The 22,431-nt window shown below is 41.4% G+C and overlaps 1 protein-coding gene across 1 annotated transcript in view; it reads right to left on the reverse strand.

Moving 5' to 3' along the window:
• The window catches only part of LOC124982694 (prolow-density lipoprotein receptor-related protein 1-like), a 54,723-nt gene extending 46,460 nt beyond the window's left edge, over positions 1–8,263 (reverse strand). The window contains exons 1-5 of the mRNA XM_047549664.1: positions 8,236–8,263; positions 5,535–5,648; positions 2,459–2,578; positions 1,805–2,047; positions 899–1,012 (exon numbers count right to left, since the gene is read on the reverse strand). Coding sequence (XP_047405620.1) covers positions 899–1,012; positions 1,805–2,047; positions 2,459–2,578; positions 5,535–5,648; positions 8,236–8,263 — 619 coding nt within the window. The remainder of the gene's footprint in view (positions 1–898; positions 1,013–1,804; positions 2,048–2,458; positions 2,579–5,534; positions 5,649–8,235) is intronic.
• Positions 8,264–22,431: the final 14,168 nt, after the last annotated feature.

Raw genomic sequence — 22,431 nt, forward strand, 5'->3', positions numbered from 1 at the left:
GTCTAATCTACTGAATTTCTATTCTCTCCACCTCTTTTTAACATCTCAAATTCATTTTCCTTTAGTACAAAATTTCTTTGGCAGCATTTTACAGTACTAAAGAGGTTTTGTCATACATATTTAAGACCAGATTTGGGGAGGAAGTAGGAGACAGATGACAAAATAACTAGGAGAGAGACTCCCCACTCTCCTTTCCCCACCTGAACCACAGTGATTCTTATAGTGAGAACAAGGAATTGTTCTCAGGATGGAGTTGCTTCTCAGTAGCCACATGAGTCTTCCTGAGTCTGGTCTCTGTTAAATCCTTAGAGAATTTTATGGTTTTGTCTTAAACAAATGATTTGGTTCCCAGTCAACATGACATCTGCCAAACGGTTGACTTGGTTTCTACTGGTTTTGTAGTTTTCTTTATACTCAATTTGCAAAGTTGTTTTGAGTCATTGATTATACACAGGTAGTTGTGTGCACTGAGGTCTTCAAGGGGTCCTTGTAGTGGAACCTCTGGTTCAGTCTGTTTTGAGAACACTGCTATAGATATTTAAGCCTAAATTGATGGTGTGGACCTTGTTCTGATAACAACGCTAACAACATTCGAACACACATTCCTGGCCTTCTACCAGGATTTCAGAAGCGACATGGCTTGAATTGGTTAGCTAAAGTTACAAAAAGAGAATTAGTCCTCAAAGTTTGGTAGCTTAGATAATATGTGCTCACACTCAAAAGACCAAAGCCAGGGGCTATAACTGGTAAAGAGTTCCATCCTTGAAGGAGAATTGCTTCTGTGTGAGGTTTAGTCCAAGCAGTCTCTCCAAGGGTAGACTCCATGGTAACTAAGGCAGGTCAGCTGTTTAAGCCTATTTCCCACCTCCCACCTTAAGCTAAGCAACTGGTTCCTTACCACACGTGGTGGGTTCATCGGTGCCATCTGCACAGTCTGCTTCCCCATCACACATCAGAGTTTCTGGGATGCATCTCCCTTCATCACATCCAACCATGCCTTCTGGACAGGAAGCTGTGTAGGAAGCAAAGCATATTTTTTCATTAATACTCACAGGGAATGGTAGAAATAGACAACTCTTTCATGGGTAAAGTGGTATCATTTCTATACACTAAGGCAATTCTAGGTAAGAAAGTTTTATCTTTTAAGATAGATTTTTCAGAGAAGTAAAACCTTAGATTTCATCATGAAGATGGTAAGACATCTGCATGCTGGATGGAAACAGTATTAAATTGATTATCCTTGTATTAAACAGTTGTGATTGAAGTAGTATTAGAGTTGGTCAACACCTGACCTAGAAAAAAGTATTCTCTTCACAAGACTGATTTTCACATTATCATAAAAATGTTAGACTTTGAGTATCTAAGTATATTGGATACTCAATATGGTGTGGTTCACCAAGAAGTCAGTAACAACTACCATGCAATGTGAGATCCAGAAGAGAAATGTAGTATTTGCCAAATGTAGTACTCGTCTTTGGGGATTTAACACCCTTACGGAGGAATTTTTCCCCTCTGTATTGGCTACGTAAGACTGAGAGTCATCTGTCAGTAGGCTTTCCATGGATTGGCTGTAACTGAATAGTGGTAACACTCCAGGCAACACTCAGACCATCCCTCTCCAGCGTTCCTATTCAAGCACTGCTTTACATTTCCACAGATAACTGCATGTTGGTTACTGCTAGGAAGCATCCTGTTTTTAGATACAGGGATGCAGCCTCAGTTGTAGGGATTAAAATGCAATTTGCATAAAGCAGCCCACATAGTACATCTGCCCTTGAAGCACAAGGAAGAAAGCAAGGCTCACCACAGATGTGCTCATCTGAGTAGTCACCACACTGGTCGATGCCATCACACCTCCAACTATCCATCACACACACCTTGTTCTGGCACTGCCACTGCCCAGCCGGACAATGGCTCTGGGGGCAGTGTGCTTTGTCAGACCCATCTGCACAGTCCTGATGGAGATCACAGAGTTCCCCGGCATCCAGACACTGAGACTTTCCTGGACACTGGACCTTATGGTCTGGACATGCTGTCACTGTCAAGTCTGAAAAGGCAGGAGTTGGCTTGGTGAGACAGAACCAGCGTACTATGGACCTACTTCTCCATGGGTATTTATGGCTTGCTCAGGGACTTGGTCTACAGAACCCTGAGAACTAAAAGAGATGCCAACCATTGGAGACACAGTCACAACATTATACACTGACGTTTCACCCCGAAGAGGTTTTCAAAATGAAAATGAAGCTAATAGTCTCTTTCATTTTGGGTTATTTTGAAAAACAGAGAGAAGTGAGTTAAAAACTTCCTTAAAATACCAGAAATAATAGAGTATCTAGATTTAGCGCCTATGACATTCAGCTGTTTAAGACTTTCTTATTTCATTTAATATCATTGATGTCAATCAATACTGCTAAAAAACAGAGAAGACGAGGGGACGTTAAAAATGTGTCCTACGTACCACAATCAACCTCATCAGAGCCATCTAGGCAGTCCCCAGCACCATCACAAAGCCAGCTGATGGATATGCATCTGCCATTGTCACACTGCCAGGCTTGGGGATGTCCAGCACATGCTTCCTCTGCAGGCCAGGGACAGTGTTCAAGAAGAGGAGCAAAGGAAGAGGAGTTTGTCAGGACCCTGGCAGCTTTTCAATTTGGGATTCATGTGAGCAGCCCAGTCCAAGCCCTTAGCCCACATCCTCAGCTTGAGTCCTTGCCAGCAAAAAGTATCATGTAAGCAAGATACAAGTACAGGGAAAATTGGCCTGAAATTGTGTAATTCTGCCCTGAATTCACCGCTAGTCCAGCCCCTCATTACTGTCCCTCTATAACTGTCAACAACCCAGACCACAGGTTGCTGTCTCTCCCTCTGAAGACAGCCAACATTCCCCCTTGAATTGCTTTACCCCAAGTGTCTCTCTCTTAAGATAGCCTGCACTCTCCCTTAAATGTGTCTCTGTTTTCCTAAATAAACCTGTCTGCTGTCTCTGACTGGTGTATGCTGAAATTCTTGTTCTGCCACATACACCAAAGACCCTACTCATCCAGGAACTCCCCTACAGTGATATGAAGACCCTCAATCCTTGTGGGGTGCAGTGTCATATGCCTGTATTCCCAGCAACTCTGGAAGCCAAGGCAGGAGGATCACAAGTTTGAGGCCAGTCTCAGCGACTGAGCAAGGCCCTGAGGAACTTAGTGAGACCTTGTCTCAAAAATTAAAGGGCTGAGGATGTGGCTCAGAGGTAAAGTTCCCCTGGGTTCAATCCCCAGTACCAAAAAACAAGCAAAAGAGCAAACAAACAAAAAGTCCAACCCTCTGCTGCCCTTTTGAGTTTTCCGACCCAGAGACACCCCATCTTGCTGTTGTGTAGTCACATTGAAGGAAACCCCCTCTGGTTCCCTCTCCAGGAGTTCCCTTGTCTCCTTCTCTTTCTGCTGTGGTTCCACACCTCTATCTCTGATGCACTCCCCCAGTGAGGGACTTCTTTTTTGCATATAGCCTATATAGCACTGCCCAAAAAGAGCTCACTGCATTGCTACTGAGAAAAATCAACAAACCTGGGTTTCACATTATGTATTAAATTAGCAAAGGAATAATTACTTAACAATTTTCCACCAGAATCAACCCTGAACTTGCTTGTCCTTTTCTCCCCTGACATACTTGTCCCCTACCAAGGGATAGTCACCTAGCAAATTAGTAAGGTTTATCCTTCCCACCGTCCTTCTAGAATACAGTTGCCCAGAAAATCTTTCTGTGATGATGGAAATGTTTTGTGTTTGTTCTGTCTAAAATGGTAGCCACTAGTCACATGTGACTGATGAGCACTTCAAATGCACAAGTGGGCTGGGGGGTGGCTCAGTGGCAGAGCATGTGCCTAGCATGTGCAAGGCCCTGGGTTCCTTCCCCAATGTTGCAAAAATTTTCAAAAAGAGGGTAATATGATACAACTGAGTTTTATTTAAATTTAATATAATTCAATCAATTTAAGTCCCCAAAAGTGGTTAGTAGCCACTATATTGGCCAAGGCAGTTAAAGATCTAAGACAATCTAGACACTGTTGGTTCCCTCAAATATTTCCATCTAAGTATGCCTACTGGCAGCAAGTAAACTTAGAGAGTAAATGTAAAATGTATGGGGGGCACAGAACAAGACATTTCTGCAAGTCAAAAAGTTTATTCCAATCTGTAATATTATGTCGTTGTTAGTTGTTCTGTTTTGGGGGAGATATTTTTGTTATTGTTGCTATTGTGTGTGTGCGGTATTAGGGATTGAACTCAGTGCTTTGAACATACTAAACACACATTCTACCACTGAGTTACATCCCCAGTTCAAATATTCATGTTAAGTTAGTTGTAGTAAGTGACCACCCAGGAATGTTCAGGCAGGGTGAAGAAAAGGGATGTAGTATTCACCAAGTACCTTGGGGTTTTTCTCCTTTTGTGAGGATTTTTTTTCCCTTCCATAATCATAACACAAGGATGTAAGTCACCTACTAAGAAATTTCCCACACATGCTGGTGCTCAGGTGACCCAGTTTTGAGCTTTGTTTCAGCAAAGTTTTTGCAAAGTGGCTGACTTGGCTATTGGTTTTATAGTTTTCTTTATGCTCAATTTGCAAAGTGGCTGTTTCATTGTACGATTTCTCTAAACTTAGAAAGTTGAACTAATTGATTATATTCCAAATGAAACTATATGTACCAGGGTCTTCAAGGGTTTCCTAAAGAGAAACCAATCACTGGATTACTCTAGTTTGAGTAACTCACTGCATATGGTTACATCTAAGTTGAAGGTTCAGACCTTGTTCTGACAATAATGCTCTCAACATCTGAAGAACCATCCCAGGCTTACCCCTGAGAGCCTACAACAACCCAGAGAATTCATCATGTTTGCATACCCTCTAAGAAGTTGGAATCCATGAGAATGGACACTGTCAATCTAGTACAAATTAAGTATCCCTTATCTGAAATGCTTGGGACTAGAAGTGTTTCAGATTTTGGATTTTTAAAAAAATCTTAGAATATTTGCATATACATAATAATAGATCTTGGAGATGGGACCTAAATCTAAACATGAAATTCATTTATGTTTCATATACACTTCATACATATAGCCTGAAGTTTATTTTATACAGTATTTTTAGTGCCTCTGCATTTTGACTATGAGCCACCACACAAAGTGAGGTACAGAATTTTCCACTTGTGGTGTCATGTTTGTGCTCAGAAAGTTTTGGATTTTGGAGCATTTCAGGTTTTCAGATTAGGGATGTACAACCTGCATTGGCAATCTAGGACAAGTTCACAATTTTTTTTTTTTTTTTTTTTTTTTTTTTTTTGGTACCAGGGGCACTTGAACACTGAGTCACATCCCCAGCCCTATTTTATTTAGAGACAGGGTCTCACTGAGTTTCTTAGCACCTCACTTTTGCTGAGGCTGGCTTTGAACTCACTATCCTCCTGCCTCAGCCTCCCGAGCTGCTGGGATTACAGGCATGCGCCACCTCGCCTGGCTCACAATTTATTCTTGAGAAGAACTTACCACACTGCTCGTCAGTCCCATCCACACACTCTTGCTCACCATTGCAGAGCCAGGTCACAGGAATGCACTTTTCACCGCACGCAGCTTGCCGGGTCCTGTTACACTCCACTTCATCTGCATTAGATGATCAAGAAGCAGAGCCATGAGAGTGCCCGGCTTCCTTGGGTACAACAGAGCGGTCATTTTGGAAGGTCTTCCTTCAACTCACTTTCAGGAAAACACCAGGGGAACTCAGTACCCCAGAACCCCATGAAGGTTCACCAGTGACTTTCCTGAGGAACCTGCTCTTTCTGGTGCCATGGAATTGTGACTGAAGCCTTGCTATGTGCCTCCCTATTTCCCTGTTAGAAAGAAGCCAACTCACACTTGTGTGCCAAGAGACACAAGGACAGTGCTTCTTCCAGCTCTGGTTGGGTCCCAAAGCCTCGGAGTAGGAAATAGTTACAAGTTTAGGCTCCAAGTATTTGATATGTACAGATACATCTTAAAATAATATTAGAATATTTGGTTCTACATAATATCTTTGGCATGCCTCTAATAGCCAGGATATATGTATTTATAAGTTTTCAGTCACTTGCAAGGGACCAATTCATACTGTTTAATTCAAGTTGTGAGTCTGTGTTTTTTACCTTTTCAAATGATTAAGGGTTAAAAATAAGCTAGATACAGAGAGGCCTCAGAGGCCCAACTGTACTTAATTTACTATACTGACATAAGTTTCAGAGAAAAAAAGTCAATCGATGATTCCTGCAAAGCCTAAGCCAAATCCTGTACTAGAAGTCTCTGCACCATGTGGAGAAGACCAACAAGTCCTACTCCTGGCAACATCTGTACACAGTTATGCCATGGAAAAGGATCACAAAAGGCCCCTGTACAGACCACTCCTCCTGGGAAGGGACAATGTCCCAGTTCTGACCGGAGTCCCTCTGAGGTAGTGCTTTCTGTAGTTACTCCACATTTGATTTTAAAAGTCTGAAGTATAAAAACACTAAAAATAAAATGCCAAGGAAATATTGCTTATCAATGGACAGCTAACCACTCCACTGCCTACTCACATTTCAACCAGCCTATCTCACTTAGCTCAAGAACAAAATTATTAAATTGAGACCAGTCGATGTTAGCAACTGCTGTCATGGGAACAAAGGCTAAGTTACCAGGCCACCTAGGTAGGAATTTTGGTTAGACCACTTATTTAATGTGACCCTGGGAGAGTTAATTGCTCTCTCTGGACCTCAGTTTTAATATCTACACAATAAGTATAATAAGACTAGTAAATAAGTGATCCTAAGAGGAAAATTCAAGGATTAAATGAGCACAAAGCTGCTTGGCACAGTACATACTGTGTGCTCACAGAGCATTAATTCTTTTGCTACCTCTTCCAGCAGATCTTTCCAGAAGGATTTCAATTGGGGTTGCAGTCAACCCTCAAACACTACCCATCATGGGAGTCAGAACTCGAACAATATTTTGTCCTAATGATTCTCCAGTGGGAAACAAAAATGCATAAGGATTCTACACATTATCTGCAGACTGGTTTCAACATTACTTATTTCTATACGGGTTGTGTGATTACATAAGAAATTTACTGAATACATTTATTTACATATTAAATTCACCATAGTATTCTCAGTCTGTCAACATATTAAGGACAATGATTACATGCTGTTCTAAAACAGATAATAAAGATGTCTTCATAGTAGATGATATTGGAAATCACTGTTTAAAAAAAAAAAAAAAAAAAGGACAAGTAACTTTAAATCCTGTTTCAGAAGAGTGCAAGTAGATAAGCCACCACAGAGACACTGGACCATGTTAACCACGAATCCTGAGGGTTAGAATCTCTCCTAGGAGAAAAACAACTGTTGTAAAAAGACACCTCCTCCAAAGATGTCAACAGTACCTTGACCCTGTAAGTTAAAATGACTAAACGTGCCTTTTATTCATTACGGACAATCAGGAGCACATGTCCTATAGCATTAACAATCCCAGAGGGCAAGTGGTTCATAGACATTGAACATCTCCTACAGTTGACTAAATCATCAGCCCCCAGTTTGACGGTTGGGGACCTGTGCATGCCTCAGTCACCCCGGGACCTCCATCCAGTTCACCTCAGCCTTGGGGTCTGCCTATAGCTAAGAGACATCAACAAGTGCCACAGGAAATGCATTCCTAACTGCACCTCAGGCCTCATCACTCTTTCCCCTGGGCTGTTTTTTGGTGTGAGGCACCTCTTCACGAGGTCCTGGACCTCCAAAATGCTACATTTGCTGCCTGTAAAATTTCCGGGAGTGGGCGGATGAGAGACCAGGGCCAGAAAGTGAATCCCACCCGGCTTGGACATTGAGGGGAAGGATGAGCCCAGATGCAAGAGTGTGCGCGGCACCCCCAAGGTGGAGAGAGCTCCTTTACCCACCTGCTGGAGGACACAGAAAAAGATTCCCGATTTGTTAGCTGAGACTACCTCCCCTCTCCCCACCTGCAGGATTGTCAAGGGACCTGAGAGCGGCCACTTCCAAGGCTTAGCCTTGCCCTCCTATGACCTCCTGCATAACTCACCGCGGCGGATCCAGGGACCCAACACCCGGCATCAGGTGCCCCAGGTTCTCTGCCTCCAATTCCTACTGTACCGCGACGAATGCGACACCTGCAGCGCTGGGTACTGTCCCTTCCCAGGGCATCCCCGCCCGCGGACCCCACTCACCGGCCTTGGAGACCCTGGCGCTGCCCATCGCGACCAGCACCAGCAAAAGGAGCTTATTGCTCCCCATGGTTGTGCGGGAAACCGGGCTGGAGCCGCGCTCGCGGGAGAAAAGAACTGGCAGGGAGTAGCAGCGAGTCGCGCGGGTGCGCGGGGGGCGGCTCCAGTTCCCGCGCCCGCCGCTCATTGGAACCACTGGGGAGGAGCCGTGGAAGGAGCTGGGAATCCGTGGCACCGCCGGGGAGCACCTGCTCGGGAAGGACGTGGGCTGCCCAGGGAGAACTGCTGCGCCCTCGCATCAGTCTCTCGTAGCTCGTCAGTGGTGAGGAGCGGCTGTCCCCTACCTCAGTGGGAGAGCGGAGACTCAATACTCAGTTTATTCAGGTCCTGGCTTTAGGAGCAAGGAAGGCGCGGTCAGCGATATTTAAGGGCATATGAATTACTTGGAAATCTTAATGTGCTCAAGGTCTGGAGCAGAACTAGAGAGTCTAAATCCATCGCCCTCGCACGACTTTGTTGCTGGTCCTCTGACCTCATGCTGGGAATGCAAAGGCTTAATAACTCCAAACCGGAGGCATTATTGTGGCTGCAGGTGCCTCTGGCGCTGTTTTCCTGGAGCTATTCCCCTTCTTCCTCCCTTCCTTCCCAGCTCATCTAGGGAGAATTAGGCCGGGTCTGTGATGATAGCTTCCCGCAGGCAGCAACCTTCTTGGGTTAATGGTCAGCCAACCAAGAGTAACAACATAAAAACTCCGGAGAACACCATTCCCCTTTCAGTCTGTGTGGCTGCCAGAAGTGGGATACTTCAACAAACACTTGAACGTGGACTGGAAGATCACTTTTGATCAGTCTCAACCAGAGTCAGGTATAACCCCCGTAGGGCCATAAACTAGGGCTAGAAGATCTTTGAGGTCATCTTATTCACACACTACTGTTTAAGAATGAGATGATGGATAACAACAAGGGTCTGTGGTAAATTCTCATGGGCACTGCCCACCCTGTCCCCTTCACTTAGCTAAGCTGTGACATTTCATCTTTCCAGTATGCCAGGAGAGGTGAATGTCAGTTTCTTGGAAAGAACATGGAGTTAGAATCTATTATGTTAAACTGGCAAGGAACATTTATATTTTGGGGGGAATGAGAGGCAGCAATAAAACACTAGGAAAAAATAGAAACAGAAAACTGAATTGCAAAGTGCCTTCTTAGATTTTATTTGCAACACTGTAGTTCAACAGCTTTCTTTAAAATCATACCTCCTCTTCATTTTCACTGTGGCTCCATCAAACTGCACTTGAAGACTTCAGAATGCCATATGTTCTGAAGTTTCCTTTAAATTCACTGTATGCTCTAATTGCATATGCCAATTTAAAAGACCTGTCTAGTTTTAGCAAAAAATCTCTGAAGGTGTCATATTGATTTCCACTGAAATGTTGATGCTTTGAAGCCAGATTATTGTAGATGCCTAATGGCATTCAATAACATGATAGAATCATCCAGACTACTAAGAATATAGACCTGTTCTCCTCATATCAAGGCATTAAAATTAGCAAAGTAATTAGCTGGAACTGGAGTCCCACCGACCTGGATCAAATCTCAGCTAAATGAGATTACCTATTGTCTTTGTCAGTTTGGGCTTCCACAACACATTACCACAGAATTACTTAACCAACAGACTTTCATTTTCTCAGTTTTGGCAGGGTTGGGAAGTTCAAGATTAAGGTCTTAGGTAGATTCAGGATCTAGTGAGGGTTTACTTCTTAGTTCTCAGATGGTTGTAATCTTACCACGTTCTCACATGGCAGATGGGGTAGGGGGAGAGGGGAAGAGAAGGAAGATAACCAAGCTCTCTCTCATGCCTCCTACAAGGGCACTAGCCCCATAAAGGCTCCACCCTCATGACAAAATTACCTCACAAAGTCCCCACTTTCTAATACAATCCCATTAGGGGTTAGTGTTTCAACATCAGAATTGTATGGGAGGGACCCAAACATGAAGTCTACACATGTGTCCATCTAAATGGTGGCCTTATTATTTTTATAAATAACATTGTCTCTTAATAGCTATGCCAGCTGAGAAAGTTACAGACAGGTGATACAAGTAATAGAAATGACATTTATATGTTTTTAAATTACTATATTCTTGAACCTCATTCATTGAGTCACACGTGTTCTCCTCTTCTTGTCTCTCTCTGCACAATTTGACAGTTCATCTTTTAAATCTATTCTGTTAGCCTGTGGTAAGCAGAATATCCCCTGCCCCTGAAATCCATTCTAATACCTAGAACCCATGAATATGTTACTTTACATGGCAATGGCAATTTGTAGATGTGTTTAAATTAAGGTTCTTAAAATGGGGGAGATTATCCTGAATTATTGGGGGGGCGGTTCAAGCTAATCAGAAAAATCCTTGTATTGAAAAGGGGAGACAGGAGGGTCAGAGAAGGAAAGTTGGTAATGGAGACACAGGTTGGAGTGATGTAATCGCTGACTGGATATCATGAGGCAAAGAATGTGGCAAACTTTTAGAAACTAGAAAAGGCAAAGAAATGAATTCTCTCCTCCAAGCCTTCAGAAGGAGCAGAGCCCTGCTGACTGAAGTCTTGATTATAATACCTCTTTCAGATTTCTAATCTCCACAATCTTTAGACAATAAATTTTTGTTGGGCTAAGCCCCTAAGTTTACAGAAATCTGTTAGAGCAGCAACAAGCTAATACAGATCCCCAGTGATCTTATCCTTGTTCTCTTCCTAACTTTACTGTTCCTTTATTGTATCCCTCATGGTTGATCTTATTCTGTCCCTGAAGACTCTCCATATGGTCAACAGCTCAGAGATCAGGCAGCATGGGTGGTTAGAGAGGCAAAGAGAGAAGAGCCTATTCAGAATGATCCTCTTGCTTTTCCCCAGACCACTAAACCTCAGTGCTTAACAACCTGGCTCCTGTTATCTCCTCCAAGCTCACCTCCCCAACAGAAACCTCCTCAACAGGTAATGCCCACACTGTTCATCTCAGCACAGAACTAGACTTGGCCTTGAGAATCTTGAAATTCATCTGTTGATTTCTTTCCTGAAATTGTTTAAATGCAGTGCTATATTGATTTGTAGTTCTTATGTTTATTTTACTTGAATTCTCTTCCACAAAGTTTTAAAGCAGATCCCCTATGGATAAGCATAGAAATTCACACCTTTGAAGTCACTGAACATTAACAATCACCTAGTATATTCCAAGCACCATTCTGAGTACAGGGGATTCACCAATCAACAAAGTAGATTTTTAAAAATCTACTTTTGTAGAGATTTAATTGTAGTATATGTGACTGGCAGGAGAGGGAGAAAAATAATAAATAAAATAAGTTCAAATATTTTGTAGTTTGTTATAAAGTGATAACTCTTATGGAGAAAATAAAATGGGTAAAAGAAATGCGGAATGTTGATGGGGGGGAGGGATGTTGCAAGTCTAAAGATCATTGCCATGAGACAACTCACTGAGAAGGTGTCATTTGAACAAATATTTAAAGATAAAGAAAGCTTCTCACTCCAGTCATGAGGGACTAAAGACTTTAAATCTACCTGTCCATCACAAACCACTAGAAAATTGAATAAAATGTAAGAAACAATTCTTTTCTGACACATCGGACAACAGGGAGTTCAGAACTGTGATCACTGAGAGAAAGAAACTCATGTCTTACCAAGTCCAGAGTTTTGAGGTGAAACTCACCCTCCCTGTCTACTGGCAGGTGAGATGCATAAGTTGCAAGCCTCTGCAGTCAAAAAACGTGTTGCAGCTCTCAATGGTGGACTGTGTCCTCCAGAGTTGCAACGACCATAGCAGCTCAGTCAATTTCCTCTGAGTTCTTGTTTCATGAACTCAAAGTGTAAAACCCCAAAAGATCAGGATGAGTGGAAACCAGGATGTGCAGGATGTGTTTCTATGCACAATTGGAGTGTGCATAGAAACAGAACTCCAACGGGGTGAGAGGGGATCTGACCAGGTTGCGGTTTCAGTGTTCTAGTCTAGAGGTTTATATAGCACTTGGGTCAACACTATTGTTCCAAACTTAGGCTAATCAGGTTTTGAAAAAACTACTAACGCTATTGGCCCGAAATTATGCTAATTAGGGTTTGGAAAGGTACTAACGCTATTGTTTAGATCTGAATCCCAGTCAGGTTTGCCTTACTTCCATTTTCTCCCCACTTCTCAGGAAGCTGAAGGTTGAGGTCAGTGAATTGCACATGCTTGGGTCGGGGAGCTGGGTCTGGGAGTGCAGGGCCATGTGGAGCCAGTGTCTGCACTGGATGGCAGGTCAGCGTGACTTGGCTCGCAGGTGGTGTTGTCCACTCCTCTTAGGCCCAAGTATGCATGGCAGGCTCCATGCAGCCTCAGCCTATGCTTGCTGCCTGTTGTCCAGCCAGCCCAGGTTGTTCTCCACCACTCCCCGACTGCTCTGCTGCCACTTGTCCGCAGGGACCAGTGGGCCAGCTGAGCAGCTTGGCAGCTGGGGGGCCCCGTCAGTACCTGGAGGCAATACCCAGACTATATCCCAGGGAGAGGAACCCCAAACAGATCTGGCAGTCTTACTAAGTTAAGGAGGCAGAGATCAGAGTTCAGGAAATTTCCAAGTTGGAGTTTCAAAGTGAGGGAATCTATATAAAGAGTTTCAGAAATCTGCATAGGAAGGCTGAACTGGTTTGTGAAGGCATAGGGTGAAAGTCCTTGAAACCACAAAGACAGTGTTACGGTTTGGATATGAGGTGTTCCCTAAAAGCCCACATATGAGACAATGCAAGAAGGTTCGGAGGAGAAATTATTGGGTTTTGAGAGTCTTAACTTAATCTCAGTGAATTAATCCCTCATAGAATTAACTAGTGGTAATTAGAGGCAGGTGGGGTGTGGTTGGAGGAAGTGGTTAATTGAGGGCGAGGCCATGGGGTGCATATTTTGTATCTGGAGAGTGGAGTCTCTCTCTCTCTCTCTACTTCCTGATCACCGTGATATGAGCTGCTTCCCTTTACCACCTTGTGCTGCCAAGATGTCCAGCCTCACCTTGAGCCCTGAGGAATGGAGCCAGCCTTCTATAGACTAAGACCTCTGAAACCATGAGCCCTCAAATAAACCTTTCCTCCTTTACAGTTGTTCTGGTCAGATTATTTTAGACATAACAGTGGAAAAGCTGACTAAAACATACAGGAAGAGGAAAAAGGTGTTGGAAAATTGTAAATGATTTCCAAATTTTATGTAAAGTTAGTAATCATTCAGGTCCCCTCCAACAAGAGTGAAAAGACTTCAGTAAATCCAAAACCAATTGGTAGAGACTTCAGAGATCAATGGCTTACAAATAGAGCAGAAATAGTCCTATAACACATGATACTTGAGACTTTCTATAAAATAACTCTCAAAATAAAGAAATTAACCGTTATGTGACAACCTGTCTTAGAAAGTTCAGTGCTTTTTAAAGAAATAAAACCATGGAGAATTCAACAATGTAAAATTCACACTATCAGATAGTTGGTAAGAATCAGTAGACATTAAAAAGCAGGAGAAAAGCAATCAAAAGAAAAAGCAATCAATGGGAAAGACATAAAATGAAATTAAGGTACAAGAACTCTAAAATAGTTATTATGAATATGTTCTACATACTAAAAGATGTTAAAGAAAACATCAGTTTAGTGAGTAAAGAAAAGGAAATTGTTGAAAAGAACCAAATGGAACTTTTAGATATGGAAAACTTCATTCCATGGGGTTTATAACTGATCAAAAAACACAAAGGTTAAAATCATTGAATCTGAATACAGAATAGAATGTATTCAGAATGAAGTACAGGGGCAAGAAAACTGAAATGAAGTGGCTCAGCAACCTGTGGGACAATACAAGCTATGCAGCATATTGCAAGTCACAGAAAAAAAGGGGGGCGGAAATACATGAATAAATAATAGCTGAAAAAATTGTTAATTAGCTAAAAAGTATAAGCTTAATTATCCAAGAAATTCAACAGCTAAATCAGAATAAATACAAAAATACCACATGATGTCTCTTCATAAGCAAATAACAGAAAACCAATGATGAAAAAATACTAAAAGCTGCAGAGCAAAGAGATGCATGTGCAGGCAGTGGAACAAACATAAGAATAACAGCAGAGTTTTTGTGAGAAACTATGTGTATTGGGGTTCTCTACAGGAATAGAATTAGCAGGAAGTGTGATTATAAGAGGGAGCCATTAGATTGCCTTCCATGACCAGAAGCTGGATAGTCCACAATGGCCGTCTGCAGCTGGAGAGCTGGAAGAACCAGCAGCTGCACAGTGCAAGACACAGAAGCCCCAGAACAAGAAACATCAACAGTGCTACCCTAGTCTGAGACCAAGGCTTCTGGAAACTCCCTGGAGAGTCACTGGCAGAGTTCGCTTTGGAAGAGTAAAGAAGTGAAAGTCCAATATCCTCAGAGGATCGAAGCAGCAATCAAGAACCCACTCAAGAAGAGTCAAGCTTACATCCTCATCTGCTTCCTTGTTCTTCCACCTTTTATTCCATCCTATTGGGCGGTGCGGACCACACTTGGGGAGGGGCTCCACTTCAGTTCACTATCCCACATTCCAATCATTCCTAGACACGCCCTCATGGACACACCCAGAGGCCTCTTAATCATCAGCATCTCTTAATCTAATAGGGTTGACAATTCAAATTAACAATTACAATATGCAAGCCAGGAGACTGCGGAATAGCATCTTTTGGGAAGGAGGTGTTTATGTTTCAGTCTTTTTGTTCCCATATTTTTTTGTTCATGCATTATAATTGTACTTCATGGTGGGATTTGTTGTTACATATTCACACATGCACATAATATAAAAATATAATTTGGCCAATATCACTCCCCAGCACTTGTCCCAAAACAACATTTTTAAAGAGCTAAGAGGAAAAAAATTAAGTAACAAATGTAGAATTCTACATCCAGAAAAAGTGAACACACGAAATGAAGACAAAATGAAAAATTTATCAGATAAACAAAAATTGAAGAGAAAATTTGACACCAGCAGACCTGTACTATGAGAAATGTCAAAGAAATTTTTATTATGGACAAAAAAATGATACCAGTTGAAACCTAGAATCTTCACAAGGAACAAAGCAGCCTTCCACTACTGAGTGACACACTAGCAGCTAAATATCCCATGTCCTTCACCCTATAGTAGAATAACTCTAAAGAACATGTTCTACTTGGATTCTCCATTTTCTAGTTTACCTCCATTTGGCCAAAGTGGTAAATAGACCACATTTAGGGTCCTTTTTTCACTAGAAGTGTCAAAAATTTAGGTAAATAAAAATGTTAGTTATCATTTTTCTTTTTTAAAATAGTTGACCTCTAAAAGCAAAAATAATTGAAATGAGCTTTAGGATGCATAATGTATATTTCATTGCCATAAAATATATGATAATAGTAACTCAAAGAACAGGAAGGAGAAATGAAAGTATACTGTAGTAAATGATTATAGGTACACTACTATATGGATTGGGGTATAATATTATTTGAAGTTAGACTGTAAATTCTAAAGGTTCACTAAAATTATAAAACAAAGAGGTTAAAAAACTGGGAAACTAAGGAACCAATAGTAGAGATAAAATGTTATCCAAAAAAAGCTTAATAAACCCCAAAAGAGAAGGAGAAAGTGGAAAAAAATAATAAAGCAAGGAACAGATGGGACAAACATAAAACAAACAGTAGGATGGTAGGCTTAAATGCATAGATTTAAATCAATAAGCACATGAAATGTAAATGTTCTGAGCAATGCAATTAAAGGAAGTAAGGGACTGAGCCATGAGACTATTTAAAGAAAGAACATTAAAGACAGAGGAAACAAGTACAAGGACTCCTATATAGGAGCAGATCTTCATGTTCAAGGTGCGGCGAGAACATACAGATAATGGAGAGTGAGCCAGGGCAATGTGGAGAAAAGGAGGTCAGAGATGTGGAAGGGGTTGGGGTCAACAGATTATGTGGGGCCTTGCCAGACATTGCAGACTTCTGTTTTTGCTCTGAGTGCTCTGGGGAGCCATTGGAACTGTCCCATCCAATAAGTTGGCCCCTAGACACATGTGCTCACAACCACATGTGCTCAGCAGCTCTGTGGTGAGTGGCTACCATATTGGATAGTGCAGACATAGCATATTTCTATCATCCCAGAAAGTTCTACTGGTCATCATTGGAAGATTTTTGAGGAGATATTTTATATTTTATGTTATATTTTTCACAGGATCACTTTGGTTCCAGTGTTGAAGGCAGACTGCATGGGGCAAGGGTAAAAGGAATAATAGCATGTTTTCATATTTAATCTGATATTTCAAAAATGAAGAAAAACTATGACTAAATCCAAAAATAAGCAATGATGAGTTAAGAAAAGAATATTTTGATATTAAACGAAAAATATTGTTTTAAACTTCAAAGGTTGTGTAACAACAAACTACTTGGCTTAAGTATTTTCAACTCAGGCATGTAGAACATAACAGAGATTACATTCATCTTTGGGCCTAATGTTGGTGTGAATTACATCAAATTGCACACACCACTCTCCAACTAAACTGCTGTATGTAGTAGAAGCTGTTGTGCCTCATTTGTATCTTCTAGTCCAGTGCCATTTCTGTACATACTAGCTAAATGCAGTAACCAGATTCCCTTTGCCTGAGCATGTTTTGTGGCCTGTGTAACCCACTGGGTCCACTCAGGTGAACTATCAGAAACACCAGTGAGTTAATACTGTCATCCAGCAACTGACAGAAACCGCAAGCTCAATACCCCGGCTCCTTTACCCTATAGTAGAATAACTCTGAAGAGCATGTTCTACATGGATTCTCAGTTTTCTAGTTGGCCACAGTGACAGGTAGACTACATTGGAGCTCCTTTTCCTTCTCTGTTCAATTTCTTTATTTCTCCACAGGTGTTTTCTGGAATCTCATTCCAGATAATGCTATTCCACTAAAATCTTTATCTCAAGGTCTGTTTGTGGTGAAATACAGACTAAGAAACTGTCCTCAGTTCTTCCTTTCCTGCTGTAGCATGAGGTGCCTTTGGGGCATCTTATTTATAGCATAGAGGTGGTTAAGTGCTTCGGTTTCAAAAAGTGTCTCTGAAGCAAATTGAACTGGACATACCAATACCAGAAGTATGTAAGTTTTATTTGATGCCATTAAGAGTGGTTGCTTATAATTGTAAGTATCATCTGAGAACAGTTAAGAAATTCAGACGGTTGGAAAGATGAATTAAGATGTAACTTCATAAAAGGCATAAGTCACAGTGACTGGTAGAAAAATCAACCCTATACCTTTATACAACTGGAAAATTGATCAGTTGTATATGATCAATTACAATCAATGATTGTAAATGGAAAATCATATGATTTTTTTTTTTTTTCAGAAATCTGCCAAATGTCACATAGGGAATTGAAGGCAGCACAGGAAATTGATTCCTAAGAGAAAGGAAGCAATATCCCTTACAGTCTCTGGACTTTTCACCCAGGCACTTTACTAAACCTGGAAGAAGATGGGTAGTATGGGATCTCCGAGAACTGTGGAGATGTGGTACAGAGATCCAAGTTCAGGGAACCTGAAGCAGCTAGAATGTAAGGGCAGAGTGCTGGAGAGCAGGGAACTCTTTTTGGAAAAACGATGTCCAAAATCTGTATAGGAGTTCATTTGAGTTCTTGACTAAATTCTAAGCTGTACATGTATAGGATTTGACTTCATGAAGCCAGACAAAGATCAACTAGTGCAAATTTCATGCAAAGACATCTGAGTTCTGAGCAGTTATTAAATACCTAGTGTTTAATAGCTGAAAGACTAGTCCTAAAGTAAAGACTTAAGCATTACTAAGGATCCCTCCTCCCCAAAGAATTTTTTCTATCAATATTTGGTATATCACAAATTAAAACAAAGATTTCAAAGAATATTTATGAATTCCATCAAAAGAACAATGGTGAACCTCTTATGTGTTAGCATAACATTTCCAGGAAGAGCAATCATATTTTCTAAAATAAAACAATTTATGAGAACAGTAGCACTCTTTTGCATTTTCAAAATCTCTTTAATGACATTAATAGAAGACAGCTGTAGTTCTCATATGTGCTTTTGCTTTCAATCTGTTATGATATGTTGTTTTAGTTTCAGTATATGAAGAAAATCTGGCCTTGCACAGATATCTGGTTGGTTATAAGAAAAGTATTAGTTTTTCAGATAATTGTCCATATTCTTCTTTGTTAGAATTATGGATTTAATTATGTCTTCTCAAAGGAATATATTGAAATCCCTATTTCTGGTATCTCGGAATATGACCTCATTTGGCAGTTGGGTATTTAGAGATGTAAGCAAATTCAGATGAGGTCTTGAGTGTGGACCCAAAGCCGACATGACTAGTGACCTTACAAAAAGGGGAAATTTGAAGACAGACATATGTGTTGGGAGGTGAACACAGTGAAGAGAACAGGGCAAATGCCAGGTACAGATGGAGGCAAAGGTAGGAATTATTCTGCCACAAACCAAAGGTCTGGGGCTACCAGGAGCTGGAAGAGCAGTGATCCTTCCCCTAGAGATTCAGAGGGAGACTGACTCTGCTGACACCTTGATTTCAGCCTCCAGAATTTCGAGGCAATAAATTTCTGTTCTTTTAAACTGACCACATGGTAGTTTGTTATGTTGTTCCTAGGAAAGTAATATAGATTGCTAACACCAAAATTGAAGAAGTGGTAATTTCTTAAAAGTGAGGATATTTGCCATTTAGGATCGTACCTTTGTAGTTAGAATCATTTATGCAGGAAAAAAAAAAAAAAACATTAAAAATTTTCCTGCTAAGTGGTTGCTTTTTCACTATTTTCTAAAAATTTGATATTTTGTGAAAGTGAACTGTATCTTGGTAACCAGTGTCTTGCAAAGGAAGTACACAATAAATATCAAATCAAGTTGAACTACTTTTAAAGCTTCTTCTGTTTTTAAGGATTTTTTTCCCTTCTTTCTAATTTAATGATTCAGCCTTTGATAAGCTCTAGAAAAGGGTCATTATCAAATCTAAAAGATGTTTCATGGGATTTAGTTGCTTAAAAAATACAATTATTATCATCATAATCATAATCAATAATAATAAAACCATAATCACTTTCAGCTCTGGTTGATTTAAAGAAAAAAACAGTATTAAGACATTTTATGGATGTGAGGGCGATCTGGCTGCGACATCTGTCACACCATCGATCGCCAGGGTTGATTTGGCTGATCTGACTGGCTAGGCTGGTGTCCCCTTCCTCCCTCACCGCTCCATGTGCGTCCCTCCCGAAGCTGTGGGCTCGGTTGAAGAGGACGACCTTCCCCGACAGAGGAGGACCATTCTTCGGTCAAGGGTATATGAGTAGCTGTGCTCCCCTGCTAGAACCTCCAAACAAGCTCTCAAGACATTTTATTCTGCTCCCTAGGTAGTAAGGACTTATGTAACTTTGTGGAATGCCAAGCACTGGAGATTCAAAAAGATTAAAGATACATATCTATGATGGTTACTTTTATGTATGAACTTGACTAGGCAATGGGATGTCCAGTTGTTGTTTGGGGGTGTGTCTGTGGGGATATTTCTGGAAAATATTAGCACCTGAATCAGTAGAATGAGTAATGAAAATCACCTCACCAATGCAGGTGGGTATCATCCAACCCTTCAAGTGACTGCATAGAACAAAGGCAGAAGAAGGGCCAAGTCACACTGCTTGAGGAATCCATCGTCTGCTCCAAACATCGTGGTGCTCCTGGTTCTCAGGTCTTTAGCCTCAGTTTGGAACTGACACCAGCAGGGCCCCCGACATCAGCCCTAGTTCTTGGGCCTTCAGACTTGACCCAGAGTTTAGACCATCAGTTTTCCTGATTCTTATGTCTTTGGGTTTGATCTAGAACTACATCGCCAGATTCCTTGGGTCTCCAACCTGTAGACAACAGATCATGGGACCCCTCAGCTTCCATAACTATGTGAGCCGATCCTTCATTGTAAATCTCTTCTATACATCTGTAATGGTTAATCTGAATTGTCAACTTGATTAGATTAAGAGATGCCGATGATTAAGAGGCCTCGGGGTGTGTCCATGAAGGCCTGTCTAGGAATGATTGGAATGTGGGATAGTGAACTCTGCCAGTGACTCTCTAGGGAGTTTCCAGAAGTCTTGGTCTCAGACTAGGGTAGCACTGTTGATCTCTCTTGTTCTGGGGCTTCCACCTCTTTAACTGTGCAGCAGCTGGTTCTTCCAGCTTTCCAGCTGCAGATGGCTATTGTGGACTATCCAGCTTCTGGTCATGTAAGCCAATCTAATAAATTCCCTTTTGTAATCATATTTCCTGTTGATTCTGTTCCTCTAGAGAACCCTGACAAATACAAATCTATATCTATATCTATACCTGTGTCTAAATCTATATCTGTATTTTTAACTCCATTTTGTTTCCCTGGAGAACTCTAACTAATACAATGCCCTACAATTTAGGGCAATGGGAACAGACCATCAAATGAATAATTGTCCTAATGCTACAGGATAGTATGATCAGCCTGTTCAGAATATTCTCAGGGTGTCTAATGGAAGCAAAGATGAGAAGACAGGAATAGGTCTGTGAGAAGCACAATCAGGGAAAACTTCAGACAGGGTATGATACTGAGCTGATTTTTGATAGTCATCCATGTGAAGAACATTCTCCAGGCAAACAGAATAGAAAATATGAGGGAATAGAGGTGTGTCCTAAGAAATTGTTGTTAGTACAGGATCCCTGGAACAAAGGATTTTCATAGGGGTGATGGCAGAATATGAGGCTGAACAGATAGCAGGTCTCACAACAGGAAGTACTGGAGCTAAGCTGAGTTCTGCAGAATTTTTGAGAAATTTTAATGGGGAAGGACCCCAGTTGAATTTATATGTTCAAAGGGTCAGTTTGACAATATTCAAAGTATAATTATAAGGAAAATACATATTTTTCTTTTGTGACATAATTTGCCCTGCAGAAAACTTCAAGAGTCTAAAAAAATATTTTAAGATATGGAAACATCCATAATATAAAGCCCTTCCAAAATAACTATTTTGATACCTCCTCAAGACTTTCCAGTTGCAGTTTGAAGATAGTGCCTTGTCTGTCTTTCTCCATAGCATATTGGGGAAGAGAAGCTAATCAAGGCTAGGGAAGGAGGAGGAAGAAGGGACTTGTGAGGGCCATGGCTTGGATGATGGCAAGCTAGTCTTCTGAAGCCAATTCACACAAAGATTCAAACTAGGTCCAGCCTGAGTATCAACAAGTAAGAAGAAGATCCAGATGGCGAGAAGGTGTAGAAAGTAGAGCACAGTTATTATAGAAGTTCTAAGTAAATGGGTTCATGGCTTACTAAAGGAACACAAATCAGCCCAGCACACAGAGCTGACTTTCCCACAGTGGCCTCAGGAGAAGGGAAGAGCCACTGTCAGGGACCAAGAAGAAGTTCTCATTCTGAGAACGTTCTGAACTTTATGATAAGCAGCAGCCCAGGGAGCATTTTGCAGTTGCCTCCCCTGCACAAACACCCTGCAGCTGACGGTTGACGGATTCCCAGAGCGCGCCCCCTCCCCACTCTCGGCGGATAGCTCTGCCTATGGCCCGCCCCCGCTTCTCTTCCGGGATTTCACCTTCCCGCCGCGAACTTGCACCTTATCAGGAGCCCAAAAGAAAAACACAGCCAACCAGCCTGCGTCTCGTCATACCCCTCATTTCCTCAGCATAAATACCCGTGAGAACAATAAAAATTTGCAGCTTGATCAGAATTCCTGTCTTGCTGTCACTCCCTGTGTCTCTTGTCCCTTTCATTCCTTCGGTCTTAGGTTCGCCGTCCTGCGTTGATGTCCCGTGGGTCGGGACAAGCCACCATAAATGAGACCTATTGGAAAAGGAATGGTTTGAGGGTAAGATGGGCTACAACCCTGGCATCCAAATCCATGAACCACAGATCTGTAATAAAATTAATGTTCATAATTAAGATCTTAAAAATTATCTGAATGATCAAAGAAAAAATAAAATATTCTGATCTGTCAAAAACCATGCTTCTTGGAGTGAGAAGACTGGAGTTTTACTGTAAAGCAGTACTTGGTTGACTTTTTGGCCATTTGGGATCTGAGCTCCTATCTAAGAGTGCCCGAATTTCCTTGGAAAGAATTGTATCCTCCTTGTCCTTGCCTCCAACCAAT

The sequence above is a fragment of the Sciurus carolinensis genome, chromosome 4 (assembly GCF_902686445.1).
Source record: "Sciurus carolinensis chromosome 4, mSciCar1.2, whole genome shotgun sequence".
NCBI classification, from domain to species: domain Eukaryota; kingdom Metazoa; phylum Chordata; class Mammalia; order Rodentia; family Sciuridae; genus Sciurus; species Sciurus carolinensis.